Raw genomic sequence first — 16,434 nt, forward strand, 5'->3', positions numbered from 1 at the left:
TTGGACCGAACTGGATTATATATGGTTACAATTCAGAACTAAAGAAAAGAACCAAGTTGGGACTTGATTACTTTTCTATTTCAGCATAAGAACCAATGGTTAGAACCAAAACCAAAGCAAATTTGGGTAACAATTTATTATAGTATATTAATATAATATAATACTAATATATTATAGTAAATTAATACATTTAACATAATATATTATAATTTCAGTTTTAGATTTTATAATACTATTATATTATAGTAGATATAGTATATATATATATATATATTACAAATTGAGTACAGGAATTGAGGTGGGATTTGGTTCGATTCTGGATCACATTTCGAATACTTAGTTTGACCGATTTACATCCTTGTAGACCAGAACCATGTACAAGGGATTAAGATGGAACAGATAGAGGTTCAAACGCAAGACATTTTGTTTCTTACATACCTATAATTGACACTTGACAGCGCCCATTGAGCCAAAAGAAAAGCCTTTCAATGTATGAGATTGTTTTGTCAACCTTATCCTCAATACCACTTGCTTACATAATCCTTTCATTTTTTATTTTCTCATATCGACTTTATTTACTACAAGACTTTTTCAAGAATTCTTGTGAATGGTGACGCACAAGATCGCCTGTGGGGACAAAAGTCCGATCGAAATAACCATATAACCATCCCTATTTGACAGGCTACACAGGTTGGTCCCACACTATTTCTTTAGTGTAGAAAGACTATCCACGTGGAATTCTTTAATGGTTTTTCCTATTACTGTACGAAATTTTATCCATATTTTAAGGTTTGGCGCACAAATTGTGTTCGTACTTCATACATGATTATCGCTTTAACTTTCAAATGGGGGAGAGAGAATGGATGTGTAATACCATTTCTACCCTTATACTGTTTGAAAAGTCTAAAATACCAGCCATGTATATCATGTATCATGGATTGATATTGATATCTGGGAATGGAAATTCTACCAGTCTAGCGTAGTGAATGCCCAATATATGGCTCGGCCTGAAAATACCTAACTGTGGTGGGGTAATTGAGTGTTTTCGCACCCAATTCTATATAAGCAAAAAAAAATGGTTTCTATCTTACTAATGAGAGAACACGTAAATTGCCATCGATAAGGAAAGACGCAGTGGTCATGTACTTATGGTATGCTTCTTGTGTCTAGTTGCAAGGGTGTACTTCGGGATAGAGAATTCATTCGTTTATATATATATATATATATTTATATGAAAAAGGTTCTCATCACCTATGGTGATCTAAGAATATCTTCCTTCACAATGTAAGAAAAAGTTACCATATATTGTTGGGTAAGCCTAGACACATGAAGGGGTGGCTCCTGACGGTGAAAGATGCCTATGCCGTAGTTCCAAAAAAAAAAAAAAAGCTTTCACCCATGGAGGATTCTTGGTTCACCGTGGGTGAAGGAACTGCATCCTAATTTTATCATTGCCAAATTTGACAAGGGAAGGTAAAGATTATGGAGGTATGGAAACCTCAGAATTGAAAAGGCAAACAAGAAACTTATGACTTCTTCTCGTGTTTTTGTTTTTTTTTTGGGTTTTTAATTTGGTAAGAGATACATCTTCTTCTTGTTTCGGTAAACAAAACAAGCAACAATGACGTCTCTGTGATTCAACTTCTCATAACAAAACAATACCCCATCATCTTTATCTATACCACTCCTCTGTTTCTCCGTTTTTATGAAATATCAAAGCTTATCTTATCACGCAACCGTCATTGGGAAGCGTTCCCATTATCATTCCTTTATTTATTTTCTTTGTTCTTCTTTTTTTCAGATTTAGAGTTTCTGGACTCCAAATACCAATCTCCCTCACAGTCTCTGTTCTACCCAGATAAACAATTCGAAGCACTTCTTCGTGAATATTCCATGGATTCAACGGCTCAACGTCGCCTGAAAGCAATTCAGGATCACCTTCAATCCACGTCTGGGCAATCAGAGTCGCAGTTATCTCGGAACGCCACCGCCGGGGAGTTCGGCCTTGGTATATCTCCCAGACACGAACTATACAATCTCTCTCTCTCTCTCTCTCTCTCTCTCTCTCTGTTTGTGTGTGCTGTTATTTGATTTTCACTTGCATTATTGTTGTCAAAGTTCCATCCAAGCGGAATCATTTCTCTTTCTCCTTTTTTTTAGATGTCCCTTTGTGGGTTGGGGAGGGAATGCGTGAAAATCAATAGGATGGAAAGAAACAAGTTCTGTTGTAGTTGTAGATATTGGGTCTCCATTGAAAGTGGGAAAGCTAAAATCTATAATTTAGTGGTTTTGTTGTTATCATCGTTTTCTGACTTTTGAATCTTGACTGTTATTCTGGCGCTACTCAATGACACTAAGGCAACTATGTTCTTTTTTCCTCTCCACTACACTGTGCTTCCCTTTTTGGTTCGCTGACTGGAGCTCTTAATATGGTTGGCGTCTTACGCCCCTTGTTGGGTCCAAACGTGTGAACCGATCTGGATTTTGTTGAGAATTACCTGTTCAAAACTATGTATATACTTGAGAATTTGAAGGGTAACTGATCATCTGTGATGCTAATATTGTTTCTGGTGTCGAGAAGGCTCCTGTGTTTGTTTCGGTCTTCTAGCTTGCTTATCCAGTCATCATATTTGTTTGTGGCATTAGCCAAAGGATAAATCAGTTCTAAAGAATTTCCCCTGGGCGCCTATCTGTATGCAGCTAATAGAAAAAAAAAAGGGTGTGCATGTGGCTTCCGCCACTGTGGGGTCTGGGAAAGGTCATAATGCATTGCAGCTAATATAGCTGTTTAAATTTTTCTACCACACCAATTATGCTTGTTGATATTTTATTAAGTATCAATTTGGTGAAGTAATATAGCTGACAACACAACAAAGATGAGCTGAAGATTGTAGGGGCAAAGTAATAGGAAGCGATCTTCCTCTGTTTTTCACTCCTGTTTCAACTCCTTCCAAGGATCTTATCTTATCACGCGCTTGAGAAACTTAGAGAGTAGTAAGTTGCTCCCAGACTTCTTAGCAATGATCTCATGTTATTGCCATGATGGTTGACTGTGTTGATATTTTCATATCATCATATAACAGTCACTTATAGATTGCCAGTCGGCCACCAGTTTGTGGTAGAATAATGCCACATCTTAATTCTTCTTTGTACTCTTCTATAGAAAAAGTCACTAAACATCTATCGATTGTCTTTAATTTCTTCGAGCTATTGGAACCGCAAACACGTAATGCAGTGGGGTGTGGTTCAGTAGAGAAGCTTAACAGTACACCCACTTTTGGGTTTAAGGTTCTGTACACTTTAACTAAGAATCTCTTGTCTTCCTGACTACTTGATATGGTCAAATCCTATAAGTTTTTGTTTTATTTTACTTTTTTTTTGAGTTTGGAATTTAGATCTAATTGCTGAGTTATAACATGATATACTGGTTATTTTGAGCAGCGCAGGGGTACAGTGTGGTTCTTCCTGAAAAATTGCAATCAGGAAAGTGGAATGTATACAGGTAGGGTTGGTTCCTTCCTGGCTCCTCTTTGAAATAATAAAGACATGACTGTTGGTTAAGTACCATATGTGCATGGCAGGTCGGCACGCTCTCCATTTAAGCTTGTGAGTCGATTTGATGATCGTCCTGAAGTTGGAACTTTGCACGATAACTTTGAGTGAGAATTTCTTGTATTATTCTCCATTAATTCATTTACTCCTGTTGTTCATTTCTGGGTTCCATACTGCTATTATTGTAATGTATATGATAATTATTCGGGTGCCGTATGTTTGGTGGTATCTAATTAATTATCTATGTAAGTAGGCGTATTTTTATGCATGAATTGCTTATTGCATCTAAACTTTTCTTAGAGATATATGCAACCTAGTACTTCATTTTCTGTTTTATCTGAATGACAGAATTTTATTTAAATTATTAATTTAGGTATGCAGTTGAGAATTTCCGAGATCGCAAGTATTTGGGTACCCGAATCCGGGTGGATGGAACAGTTGGAGAGTAAGTAGTTTCTCAAAACTGATCTTGCAGTGTTCCATTGAAGTTTTCTTACCAAGTTGTGTTCATTCTCCACACCTGAAGGTACAAATGGATGACATTTGGAGAAGCAGGTACTGCTCGGTCAGCAATAGGTTCTGGTCTAATATATCATGGGATACCTAAGGTGAGTTATTTTTCATCTCTGCTCCTTTGAATATTACTTTGAAAATTTTCTTACCTGTGAACTTTAACATGCTTATGGCCATGCCTAACCATACATCTAAAACCAAAAGTTGTGCTTATTTTTTTTTCCCTCCCTTAAGTCTTCGTCTTTCTTTTTGCTGGGGTATTCTTTGTTTTTTGTGCATTAACCTTTTTCCCTCCCAAACAGGGATCATGCATTGGACTATACTTTATAAACAGACCAGAGTGGCTTATTGTTGATCATGCTTGCTCAGCATATTCATACATCTCAGTTCCTTTATATGATACCCTAGGTATGTTCTTAGCTGTTTGAAATACTTGTAAGGATCTTATCCTATGTTGGCCAAGCCAGTGAACATTACAATTAGTGTTTTGTTGTTTCTGCAGGTCCAGATGCTGTTAAATTTATTGCAAATCATGCTCTTATACAAGCTATTTTTTGCGTCCCACAGACATTGAACATTGTGAGTTCTGAACTTGGGTCTTTCAAATTCACATTTTAAAGACTAGAGAGATGATCGGCACGATGATTACTTTTGAACTGTTATTTTTACCCGAAAACATAGTCTCTTAGGAGTTGACTTAAATTTGGATATTCAAAACTAAGCATGAGTATTAGTGCAGAGTAGACATCAAACTCATGTGCATGTAGTGACTTTTTCGGTAAAGTTAACATCATAATAATATATATTCCATAACATTAATTATGATGAGGTTCACTGGGTGAAATTCTGTTGTAGAATTATATCATACTGGAGGCTGGAACTTCTCTACACAGCAGTGTAAACTATGTGATGGGATACTTCATTTTACTGACTCAGATTTTGGAGAGTTATCTTTGTTTATTGGTACCTACTCTATGGGGGTTTTTTTTTTTTTTGGGGGGGGGGGGGAAAGATGAGGACCAGGAGGCTCAAAACCCAACACCTCCTGGTAGGATGGGCTTTACTGCACCACTTTTAACCAACTGCACTAGGCAGTTGTGGTTGTTTAATTTTTTTGTTGGTGATAACTGGCAACGGATTAAGGTTGTAGAGTGGGTTAGTTTGAGAAAGAGGGATTAACCGAGAAAGGATTTATATGACTAGCTGTGTGTAACATTGATCACATTGTAAGGAAAAGGGATTATGCTAGTCTTGGAGCCCAGCAACCAATAATAGGATTCGTAACAGCTAAAGACAGTTGCCGATAAATAATCAGAAAACCAGATCTGGTCTTCACCTGTTCTTGAACCTCCATCAACCTGACCAACTTTTTCTCCTTTGGGCTTTGACCTGCCATCAAAATCCAAGAACCCATCCACCCCATGAAGATAACCAGATTTTACTCGTTTCTGACTTTATCTTAATTCTTAACTTCTGTTTCTGAATTCCTGACTGCTTGTCTCCATCATTCCTCTTTTTATTGATAACAGAAATTTCATCAAAAATATAAGAGGAAATATCACTCCCCTCCCCTGTACTATGGCGAAATATCATGTTTCCCCTAGACCTTTTAAAAAATATCACTCCCCTCCCCCTAGTCTGAAAGATTCTATCTTCCTTCCCTCTCCATGAGAAATGACTGTTAAATCATGAAATTTGAATACTAATTTTAATATTTATGAAGTAAAAATTGAGGAAGGGGGTGTTCAGAACCTGATTCCTCACTCTCAACTCATCTTCTTCTTCTTCTTCAAGGTTGAAAACCTAGACTCTATTTCTTTCTGCGCAGCAATCGATTGGAACCCTAGACTTGCGCTGAAGCTCTGCCTGCTTGAATCCTGCTGAAGCCCTCTCAGTTTGGGAAATATTACAAGAGCTTTGCACAGTTTGGGTTCTAAAGATATTCAGACCCAGTTCTTGTTGGAGGATTGTACCTGGGAAGGAGCTCCGCTTTGGATTCCGATGAAGTGTGAACGAGTATCGACGGATTTTTGATTATTTATCAGGATGATAGCTATAGCGCTGGATGTGTTCCCTTTGTGTTCGATCGATGTTTATAGGGAAGTTCGAGAATTAGTCAAATTAGTCGCCAATCAAGCTTTCAAGGCAAAATTTTATGTCGAACAGATGATGAACGGGCAGCGAAAGGTGTTCTTGCCATTTTAGATCAGTTCGAGAGCAAGGTCATTCCTAGTTGAATCGATGTTAGACGGGTTCTTGAAGACCTTGAGATTCGAAGCTGGAACCAATGTAATAAGGAGATCAAGTTCTTGGACGAAGAGATTGATTCGGAAAGCTCCAAGGGGCAGGAGAGGGAGGTTGTGCTGCTGTGCAGTCTAATGGGTTTCATGTGTTTCAGTCGAGTTGTCATGTTCGATGTTGTGGATTGTAGAAGTACTAATCGTTCGGATTTCAGATGCAATGGGGAGGTGCTCAGTTGCCTGAATCTGGAGGATTTGATGCCCAATCTCTTTCGAGCTCATGGCCGATCCAGTGACCACATCTACAGGTCATACTTATGATCGATCTTCAATCCTTAAATGGCTCAAATCTGGAAACTTCACCTGTCCTAAAACAGGGGAGAATCTAACGACCACCAAACTGATCCCTAATTCAACTCTCCTGAAGCTTATCCAGAAGATCTGTTCCAATAATGGAATTCCAATTGCTGAACTTGGCAGTTGGAGTCGTGACATAACAAGAACAGTTCTTGCCGGCAGTAATGCAGCTGCAGAAGCCATGAATCAGCTCGCCAACTATCCTTGTAGTCGGAACAAGGGAAGAGAAGAGCAAAGCCGCTTATGAGATCCGTTTGCTCTCAAAATTCAGTATTTTCAAAAGGGCTTGCTTCGCAGAAGCCAATACGATCCGTCCTCTACTGGTTTTGCTTTCTTCCAGTGACCCATCAATCCAAGAGAATGCAATCGCAGCTTGATTGAATATATCCAAGTATTCCAAGTGCAAAACAGAGATTGTCAAGAATGGTGGGTTTGATTCTGGATGTTCTAAGCAGGGGATTGAAGATGGATTGTCACCAAATCGCAGCTGCTACTCTGTTTTATCTTTCTTCAGTGGAAGAGTACAAGATCTTGATAGGAGAAATACCAGAGGCGATCCCCTCCTTGGTGAACCTGATTAGGGAGGGGAATCCAAGAGGGAAAAAGAATGTTGTGGTTTTGATTTTTGGGCTTCTTCTCTACACGGGGAGCCATGGAATGGTGATTGAAGCAGGGATAGTCCCATCGCTGGTTGATCATAGTCCCATCGCTGTTGATCTTCTCATATCTGCTGAAAGAGAAGATCTTGTTACTGATTCTCTAGCAGTTCTAGCAAGGTTAGCCGAGAAACCCAATAGGACGATTGTGATCCTGGGGAACTAATTTTATAAAGGGTAAAATCGGTATTCAACATATGCGGGGTAGTTTGGGTATTAAGAAATTTAATTTCATAATTCAACAGTCATTTCTCACGGAGAGGGACAGAAGATAGAATCATTCAGTTTAGGGGGAGGGGAGTGATATTTCCTCAAAATATAAAAGGGGACTCTAAGAACTCTCTTTTCTGATGATAAGACTGGGGAAGAAGCTCAAATAACAAATGATTCCTATTTTTTGAGAATCTATAAAACCACTCATTTATCGTTCTAACTTTTCTGATTGTTTTAATTTTTGTCTTTCTACTAGATTTCTCACTTCTCATTTCTCTAACTACCACATCTGTATTTCGTTTGTAACTCTAAACTTGTTCTCTGGGCATTTCTCACTTTTATGTCATGTAATTTGCAGTTGCTGAGCTTCTTGTCTGAGATTCCATCAGTATGTCTGATAGTGGTATGGATGTATACCTGACGATCCTCTCGCTGAACCCTTGAACGATATAAGTACTAGTTTTGTCTCTATAACGCAGGTAGTTGGAGGAATAGATGGGAACATGCCATCGCTTCCCTCAACAACTGGAGTTGAAGTTATATCGTATTCAAAACTACTTACGCAGGTAATTGTATAGTCATGGATTTCAGCAACACCTTTGAGAAAATGGATTAAATATACAAAGAGTAGGAACTAGATTCTGTCTTTTGTAGCTTAATTGTCGTAGGGATATTATTATGTATTTATGTGGTTATTGGATTTGTGACAAGTATTGATTTTCAACTTCCATGCCTATCTATATAATTGTTCTATATGAATCTCAGTATCTGAATCACTTATGCTCTGTCTGGTTACAAGTAAGGTAAAATGAAAGGAAGTAGAAATTGATTTAAAATGCAAAACAGGAGCTTTTTAAATCACTGTTGTGCTTAAAATCTTTCCAAGTATGGCAATTGGACTTCTCAAAGATTCCTTAACCCTGCCATATTTTCATATTCAAATCCAAGTAATTGGTTTGGAAAGTATTCACCCCAAAGCAAAAGAAAATTTGTTTGGAAAGTGAAGTAAAGTTTAATTAGTTGCATGGTCATTGTTTGTAATGATTAGGAAAATTTCCATTTTCGTTCTCTTCATTTTAATTTACTTGCAATTTGAAGAAGACATTTTTTTTTTTTTTTTAAATATTTTAATTTAATGCTCGCTTAGCAATTAACCTTCAGTCTTTTCCTTAAGGCCTGCCTCAAGGGTAAGCCTTGCAGACCATTTAAAACAACTTGTCTCACGACATTTCTTTCCAGACAATGTTACTGCAAGTAACAATATGTGCATGTTGGGGAAGTTTTATAGCTCCTGCATACTTGTCTAATTGTTATACCATCAAACAAATGGTTGCATTTCAGGGCCGCAGTAATCTTCAGCCTTTTTCTCGTCCAAAACCTGAGGATATTGCAACCATCTGCTATACGAGTGGAACAACTGGGACACCAAAGGTATCATTTGTTAAGGTTTTTATTTTTTATTTTAATTTTTCTATGATTGACTTGCAAAAAAGTTGATTTTCCATTTCTAGCATGGCTTCAACTTTATTAAATATGGCTTTGTTGCTTTATGAAGGGGGCTATGTTAAGTCATGGGAATTTCATAGCAAATGTTGCTGGTGCCATTCTTGGTATCGAATTCAACACTACAGACGTGTGAGTTTTGTTTAATTTTCTCTATTTTGTAGTGTGCGACCATTGTCCCATTACATGCTAGCTATTTATTCCCTGTTGTGTGGCCTTTTCTAAAGTTGTCCATTGTTTTAACAGTTACATCTCCTATCTTCCTTTGGCACACATTTTTGAGCGAGCTAACCAAGTTATGATTGTATACTGTGGAGTTGCTGTTGGTTTTTACCAAGGGGTATGTGAATCCTCTGGGTACCATTTCTTCGATAGTAATGATCTACCTTTTGATGGTGCTATATGCATATTTCCCATTGTTGCTTTTAGAGAGGAGCATTCAGTTTTTCAAGTGTTTTGTATATCTAAGTTCTAGTGATAGTACCTCAACATACACTGGTAGATAGAACTTAGAAGATATTGGAACAACTGTCTTTTTTTGGGGTGATACTCTTTGGTTCATTGAGGCACACAAATTGTAACATATCAGAATCCCCCGCCCCCACCTCCCCCACACCCCCCCCCCCCCCCAAAAAAAAAATCCACTTGGTTGATGTACAATTGAATTGCTAGTTCAATCAAGTAAGTGAATGGCAGCATGTCTCTAGAATTCTTGCTCAATCCTTTCATTGATCCATACCAGCTTTATGTAATATATTTGCCTTTGGAATCCCAATGCTTTGCAATTGTTAACATTTCTTCGCCCATTCCCCCATTTATTACTGGATATTTACCTTGCATGCTGAATATTGGTTTTTCATTTGTAGGATAATTTGAAACTCATAGATGATATGGCGGCTCTGAGACCGACAGTTTTCTGTAGCGTTCCTCGACTGTACAACAGAATTTATTCTGGGTAACTCTTCACTACTATAATGAATTTTTCATGTTTTCGAATATGTCCATTCAGTTCTCATTCAGTCAAGGAGATAAGTCACTAGCTTTATTTTTGCAGCATTATAAATGCTGTGAAGGCTTCCGGTTCTCTAAGAGAAAGGCTATTTAATGCTGCTTACAATTCCAAGAAGCAAGCGATAGCAAGTGGTACATGAATCAATAGCTGGGATCTCTTCTAAATTAATTCATTTTTTTTGGGGGGGTCTCCTGAGAGGATTTTCTTTACTTATAATAAAAAATTGTCTTTTCTTTAGTTAAAGTTTTTAAACTGTAAACATCTCAGAGACGTTTTCCTACAGATAGCAGTTAGAACTAATTCTTCTTATATTCCTTTTCCTTGCTTCAATTGGTGCCTGATTGCTGCCTTTCATATGGAGCATGAACAACTAGGCCTTTAGGTTAGAGACTTTGTTTTTATGAATTTTTCATATAACATTGTTAATGAATAATTGTTTTTCCCATTTCATCCTTTTTATTGGGTTCTGATTTGTCACTTTTTTATGTAGGATTAGTAGGGAATACAAATATTTCCTGCTCAGCTTTTTCATTGAATTCTCTTTCTTGAAAGTTGAAACACACAATTTCATTGCTTCCTTTTGCTTGATTGTATATATGCTTTGTTCTGTATCTTATCCATCAATGAGATTGGAGTACTTTTGAGTGTATTGCATCAGGGTGGGTGGATAGGTTGATAGATGACTGATTTTTGTGATGTCTGTTGATGTGTATTGGGTGTCTATTCATTTTATTCCTTTATGTGTCATTGTTTCAGGAAGGATTCCATCACCCATATGGGACAGATTGGTATTCAATAAAATAAAGGTGAAATTAGGAGGACGAGTCCGGCTTCTCGTTTCTGGTGCCTCACCATTGTCCCCTGATGTCATGGACTTTTTGAGGGTGTAAGTTCTATTTTTCCCCTCATGCTTAAGATGTGCTTGTTTATATCTTTATTTATTTATTTATTTTTAATTTTAATTTTATTTTATATTTTATCTTTTATACTTGGTCTAGTCATTCATTTGATTACAAATTTACAACGAGTGCATGAATTTTTTTAAACAGATGCTTTGGCTGTCGAGTATCTGAAGGATATGGGATGACTGAGAGTTCTTGTACTATATCTTTTATGGAGGAGGGTGACATCTTATCTGGTCATGTTGGCGCACCTAACCCAGCTTGTGGTAAGCATTTTTTATTGTCTAGTGAGAACGAAAATTGATAACCTAGTGGTGGAGAATCCTGAGGGAAGAAGGGGAAATCAGAGTAGAGAGGGGGAAAAAGGAGAATCACACACTTCACTAGTGCACAAACTCAACATATTCATTCAATAATCAAAATCACTCTAAGTCTTCAATCGATTACAACCAATATATAGGAAAATAGGAATATGAAATTAGAAACTCAACCGAATTGGAAACTAGCCTAAACTAGGAAACAACTATAAAAAAGGAAACCAAAGCAAGGAAATAAATCCTACTCCTACGTTCAAGCTTGGAAAATAAAAGCATGAAATAAAATACTAAGTAAACTACTAATTTTATTTCCAACCCTTGTTGGACCAAAACCCCGGGCTGGACCGGTTCTTCGTGGCTCTTGGTTCCAAAGCCAGTCATGTTGGTCCAACCGGGTAAGGGCAGCCGTATCTGCATCAACTCTCCTCCTCTGAAAAGAACTCGACTCCGTCGAGTTAGGGAAAGGACCGAGGAGACCGTCTGAAGGAATACGCTGAATGAGAAACGATCCCACCATCTTCTTGAGCTTAATTTCAGGGAGATCTTTGGCAAGATGAAACTTCATAGTCTTGTTGGCATGCTTGAAGGCATAGGTATTAGCATAGCCACAATGATGTACCTTCTTATCAAACCACCAAGGTCGACCAAGAAGGATATGGCACACCTTCAGAGGGAGGACATCACATTGGACTGTATCCTTAAATCCACCAATAGAATATGTGACCAAGCACTTATCTGTGATTTTGAGATTAGTGTTGTTCACCCAAGCAACCTTGTAAGGATTAGGATGTGGTTCTATATTCAATCCCAGCTTATGAACAACGTCTTCAAAGACAACATTAGTGCAACTGCCTCCATCAATGACCAAGGTTAGCAACTGGTCATTGCACTTGACACGAGTCTGAAAAATACTACTGCGGCGTCAATCTTCATTTTCAGTGGCCTTCTGAATGGTCAACACATGACGAATGACATAAAAAGGATGTTGGTCTTCGTCACTAAGAGTGTCATTGACTTCACCTGTTGCATGCTCTTCTCTTAAATCAATTGTGTCAGAACCAAGTTGCTCTTCGGGAATATATGGTATAAGAGAATCTTTATCAATAAAAACAACCAAACGGCTGGGACATTGGGCACTGATATGTCCAAATCCATGGCATGAGTAGCACCGAACTGTAAATTTTGAAGAATCAGAAGGTTTATCTGAACCACGCCGAGGGGATGAGTATGAGCGAGTAGACCGTGAAGATGACATTTCAGAAACATGTCGAGGTGGAGAAAACGGCTGACTAGGTCGTGAAGAGGCCATAGATGTAGCACTAGCCTGTGGTTTGCTAGATGACCTCTCTTGGGTAGGAGACTGTTGCAGAACGGAACTAGTACCTCGAGAAAAAGTATCTACAAAATTTCTCCGGTTGTATGGGCATTTCAGACTTTCCTCAACCTGATATGATACTTGTACAGCATCTTCCATGATAGGTAATCGACTAGATGCAAGGGCAGTACTAAGTTGAGGGTGCAAACCATTGCGAAATTGTGCCACTAATACTTCTTCATCCCACTCAAAGTCAGAATGAGAGGCCAAATAATAAAATCTAGCAACATACTCTTCAACGGTCAAATTCTCTTGTTTCAACTGTGCAAACCTGAGATGCATGCGTTGCTTGTAATCAGAAGGCAAGAATCGCCGATTCATGACTTCATACATTTCAGCCCAAGTAGTGACCAAACCAATGCCTCGGGTTCGGTTCTGTTGTTGTTGCTGCTTGATCCACCAAACTCGGGCCGTGCCTTTCAGTTTGGCCTCTGCAAATAGGATCTTTCGAGCCTCAGTCAACCCGTACCATCTAAAGAATGTGTCTAAGCTGTTAATCCAGTCAAGGTACAATTCTGGATTATTGTCTCCATAAAAATCAAGGACATCCAATTTTGCTGCTCTTTCTGCTCTATCATCATGTCTACCAGTCCCATATGGTGGTGGTGGTGTATGATGTGGTGGTGGTGGTAGTGTTACTGACGGATCTTGTGGAGTGATATTGGAAGAATCCCTAGATTGAATGAGACTCTTTCCTTTATCTGCTACCACCAAACGATCAATAGAAACTTGCATAGATTCCACCATTGTTTTTAGGGACGTGACCATGTTAGTGAGAGCATCAAATTTTGTATCAATTTCTCCTTTATAAGAATTCAGCTGTTGAACAACTTCACTATTGGCTATCATGGTGATGATTAACAAAATAGCACTCAAAGAATAATGGTAGAATAGTAAATAACTGGAGGCTTAAAGGGCAGGGGCAGAATAGTAAATAACTTCTTTTTGGGGCAAAATTGTATTTTTTTTTTTGGAAGTTCAAATTAAACCGCAAAAGGGTGTGTCACGTCATGTGTGGGGCAGGGGTTTAATTGGAAATAAAAAAAATATGGGACAAAAAGGGGAATAATGGAGAAAGGGAGGGGTATTCTAGGAAATAGACAGATAATAAGAAAAAAAAAAGAATAAAATGGAAATCATGGGTTGAGGGTTTCACCGTAAACCTCCAATGGAGCTCTCTCCTTGGAGATGAAACCAGCAACGATGGTTATCAGCAGGTTTCTCTAGCAATAGACGATCGAAGCAACAACGGAACTTTTGGAGGAGGCGTGAATTGTGATGGAGTTTTAGGGAGATCGACTTGGAGATGAGATGCAACAGAAGGTCGTCGATCAAGGAAGGGTTTCGAACCAGAAACCAGGTACAGTTCTACCTCTCTCCTTGCTTCATCTTCTTCTGATTCTGTTCCGTCTTCTTCTCATCTTCTCTCTTTTTTTTTTTTTAGCTTCTCTCTTCTCTTCTCTTCTGCTTCTACTTCTTCTTCTTCTTCTTTTCTTCTCTGCTTCTTTTCTTCTGTTCTTCTTCTGTATTCTTTCTTCTGTTCTTCTTCTGGCTTCTATCTCTCTCTCTTCTAGACTTTCCTTCTTCTTCGTCGACTTCTTTTTTTTTCTTTTGCTGCTGTCGGACCCTAGAAAAGGGACTAGACCACGAAAGTTAGAAGGAAGAGGGGGAGGGGCGGTGAAAACCGAGGGGTCGATTCTGTCCAATAGAATCGATTTTTTTTTTTGGTTCTCAGTCTCTGTTGGAACAGAACAGAGAATGGGAATGGAGAAAAGAGAGATGGAAGGAAGAAAGGGGATGGAGATCCTTCGGCTCTGATACCAAGTTGGTGGAGAATCCTGAGGGAAGAAGGGGAAAAAGGAGAATCACACACTTCACTAGTGCACAAACTCAACATATTCATTCAATAATCAAAATCACTCTAAGTCTTCAATCGATTACAACTAATATATAGGAAAATAGGAATATGAAATTAGAAACTCAACCGAATTGGAAACTAGCCTAAACTAGGAAACAACTATAAAAAAGGAAACCAAAGCAAGGAAATAATTCCTACTCCTACGTTCAAGTTTGGAAAATAAAAACATGAAATAAAATACTAAGTAAACTATTAATTTTATTTCCAACCCTTGTTGGACCAAAACCCCGGGCTAGACCGGTTCTTCGTGGCTCTTGACTTCCAAAGCCGGTCATGCTGGTCTAACCAGGTAAGGGCAGCCGTATCTGCATCACCTAGTGAAACAATAAAATCGGAACATTGAGGAATTAGCTTATAATGATTTTACTTGACGTTTAGTTCTCATAGATGCACAAACTTGGCTTGTTTTAGGAACTTCATGATTATCCAAAAATGGATTTGTCACCATAGCTTGGGCGTATAGCAATAATTGGCTAAGAAATTTTTAGTATGCTAATAATGTGCTTAGCCAATATGAGACAGCAGCACTGGGCTGTGGACATTTGACCATATGCATGGGGAGAGTGGATAGAATCTTCTTTTTTCAAATTTTAGAATAGTATTTTGTTAAGAAGTAATTAGGTAGAGCTGTAACATGTTTGATTGACATGGAAACTGAGCCTATACTATGTGCTGTGTCCCTTCTAGTAGTCCAAGGTATAACCTGACCCAGGTGATGTAGATGACTAGAACATGAGAATCCTTTCATCCTGTATCATTATGAAGTAGGGATCTTAAAAAGTTTGAGATATGTGGATAGTCAATGGAATGCATAAGAGTTTTGCTGAAAATTGAACTAAGAATCTGGGTTTTTCAGTTTCTGATAACTAAAATTTTCTGCTCTGCCATTGTTTTCTCTTACTCTGTTGATGCTTTTCTTCTTTGTTTTTCACTTCTTTCAGAAGTAAAGCTCGTAGATGTTCCAGAGATGAACTATACTTCTGAGGATCAGCCCTATCCTCGCGGTGAGATCTGTATCAGGGGTCCCATTGTTTTCCAAGGATACTATAAAGACGAAGTGCAGACGTATTCTCTTTACACTGCAAATTCTTATTATTGCTATAATTTTTTTAAATTAACAACTGGATGTACCTAACGATTCCGTCATATTGGACAGGAAAGAAATAATTGATGAGGATTATTGGCTGCATACTGGAGATATAGGGTTGTGGTTACCTGGGGGGCGCCTGAAGATCATTGATAGGTGAGATCAGGAAACTTTCTTGTGATAATCATTGTAACTTGTAAGGTTATAAGATGAATTGGAATTTACAGGCTTGTCATATTAGGTTAGTAAATGACCATTTGACAAGCAATAATGAAAATTTCAGCCCCCATGTCTTTGGCTCGTCTATGGTTGCATTGCAAACCAAAAGGTGGCGTGCGTGCTACATTGTTAAAGTACATGAGGAGCATAACTAGCATAGAGAACATGTATGTGTAAGTATTTATGAGGACCATCTTGGTTTTGAGGCCTCAGAACCAGTAAACGGGTCCAGGGTCCATGCAACTCCATTGTTTAATTGGTCATTACTCTCTCTATACAACTTGGAGTCGAGATATCTTGGTCCCATTGGAAAGGCAACTGGCAAAGCTTTCAATGACATTAAATCATGAAGAACAATTTTTGATCTTCCAAAAATAACCTCAAAGGCAAGTGGCATAAATATCTCAATTTTTGGAAATGTTACTTCCAAATTCCAAATTCAAGCCAAGGTCAGTAATGAAGATTCATTACATCAATTTAGTTTGTGGGGATGCTTGTAGATAAATCTTAAATAAGTTCAATAACAACACCTTTCAGATCTCAATCTTCAATTAGAAATCCCAGAAGTCT

The 16,434-nt window shown here is 38.2% G+C and overlaps 1 protein-coding gene across 1 annotated transcript in view; it reads left to right on the forward strand.

Moving 5' to 3' along the window:
* The first annotated feature begins 1,633 nt into the window (after positions 1-1,633).
* LOC122082389 (long chain acyl-CoA synthetase 6, peroxisomal-like) overlaps positions 1,634-16,434 on the forward strand; it is a 29,733-nt gene continuing 14,932 nt past the window's right edge. Inside the window, exons 1-18 of the mRNA XM_042649922.1 lie at positions 1,634-2,008; positions 3,442-3,502; positions 3,582-3,659; positions 3,926-3,997; positions 4,079-4,160; positions 4,368-4,473; positions 4,568-4,644; positions 7,890-7,934; positions 8,011-8,097; positions 8,873-8,962; positions 9,087-9,166; positions 9,281-9,374; positions 9,901-9,989; positions 10,089-10,177; positions 10,803-10,932; positions 11,096-11,214; positions 15,500-15,623; positions 15,715-15,801. Coding sequence (XP_042505856.1) covers positions 1,894-2,008; positions 3,442-3,502; positions 3,582-3,659; positions 3,926-3,997; positions 4,079-4,160; positions 4,368-4,473; positions 4,568-4,644; positions 7,890-7,934; positions 8,011-8,097; positions 8,873-8,962; positions 9,087-9,166; positions 9,281-9,374; positions 9,901-9,989; positions 10,089-10,177; positions 10,803-10,932; positions 11,096-11,214; positions 15,500-15,623; positions 15,715-15,801 — 1,625 coding nt within the window. The 5' untranslated portion in view covers positions 1,634-1,893. The remainder of the gene's footprint in view (positions 2,009-3,441; positions 3,503-3,581; positions 3,660-3,925; positions 3,998-4,078; positions 4,161-4,367; positions 4,474-4,567; positions 4,645-7,889; positions 7,935-8,010; positions 8,098-8,872; positions 8,963-9,086; positions 9,167-9,280; positions 9,375-9,900; positions 9,990-10,088; positions 10,178-10,802; positions 10,933-11,095; positions 11,215-15,499; positions 15,624-15,714; positions 15,802-16,434) is intronic.

This window comes from Macadamia integrifolia, chromosome 1 (genome assembly GCF_013358625.1).
Source record: "Macadamia integrifolia cultivar HAES 741 chromosome 1, SCU_Mint_v3, whole genome shotgun sequence".
In the NCBI taxonomy this organism is placed as follows: Eukaryota; Viridiplantae; Streptophyta; class Magnoliopsida; order Proteales; family Proteaceae; genus Macadamia; species Macadamia integrifolia.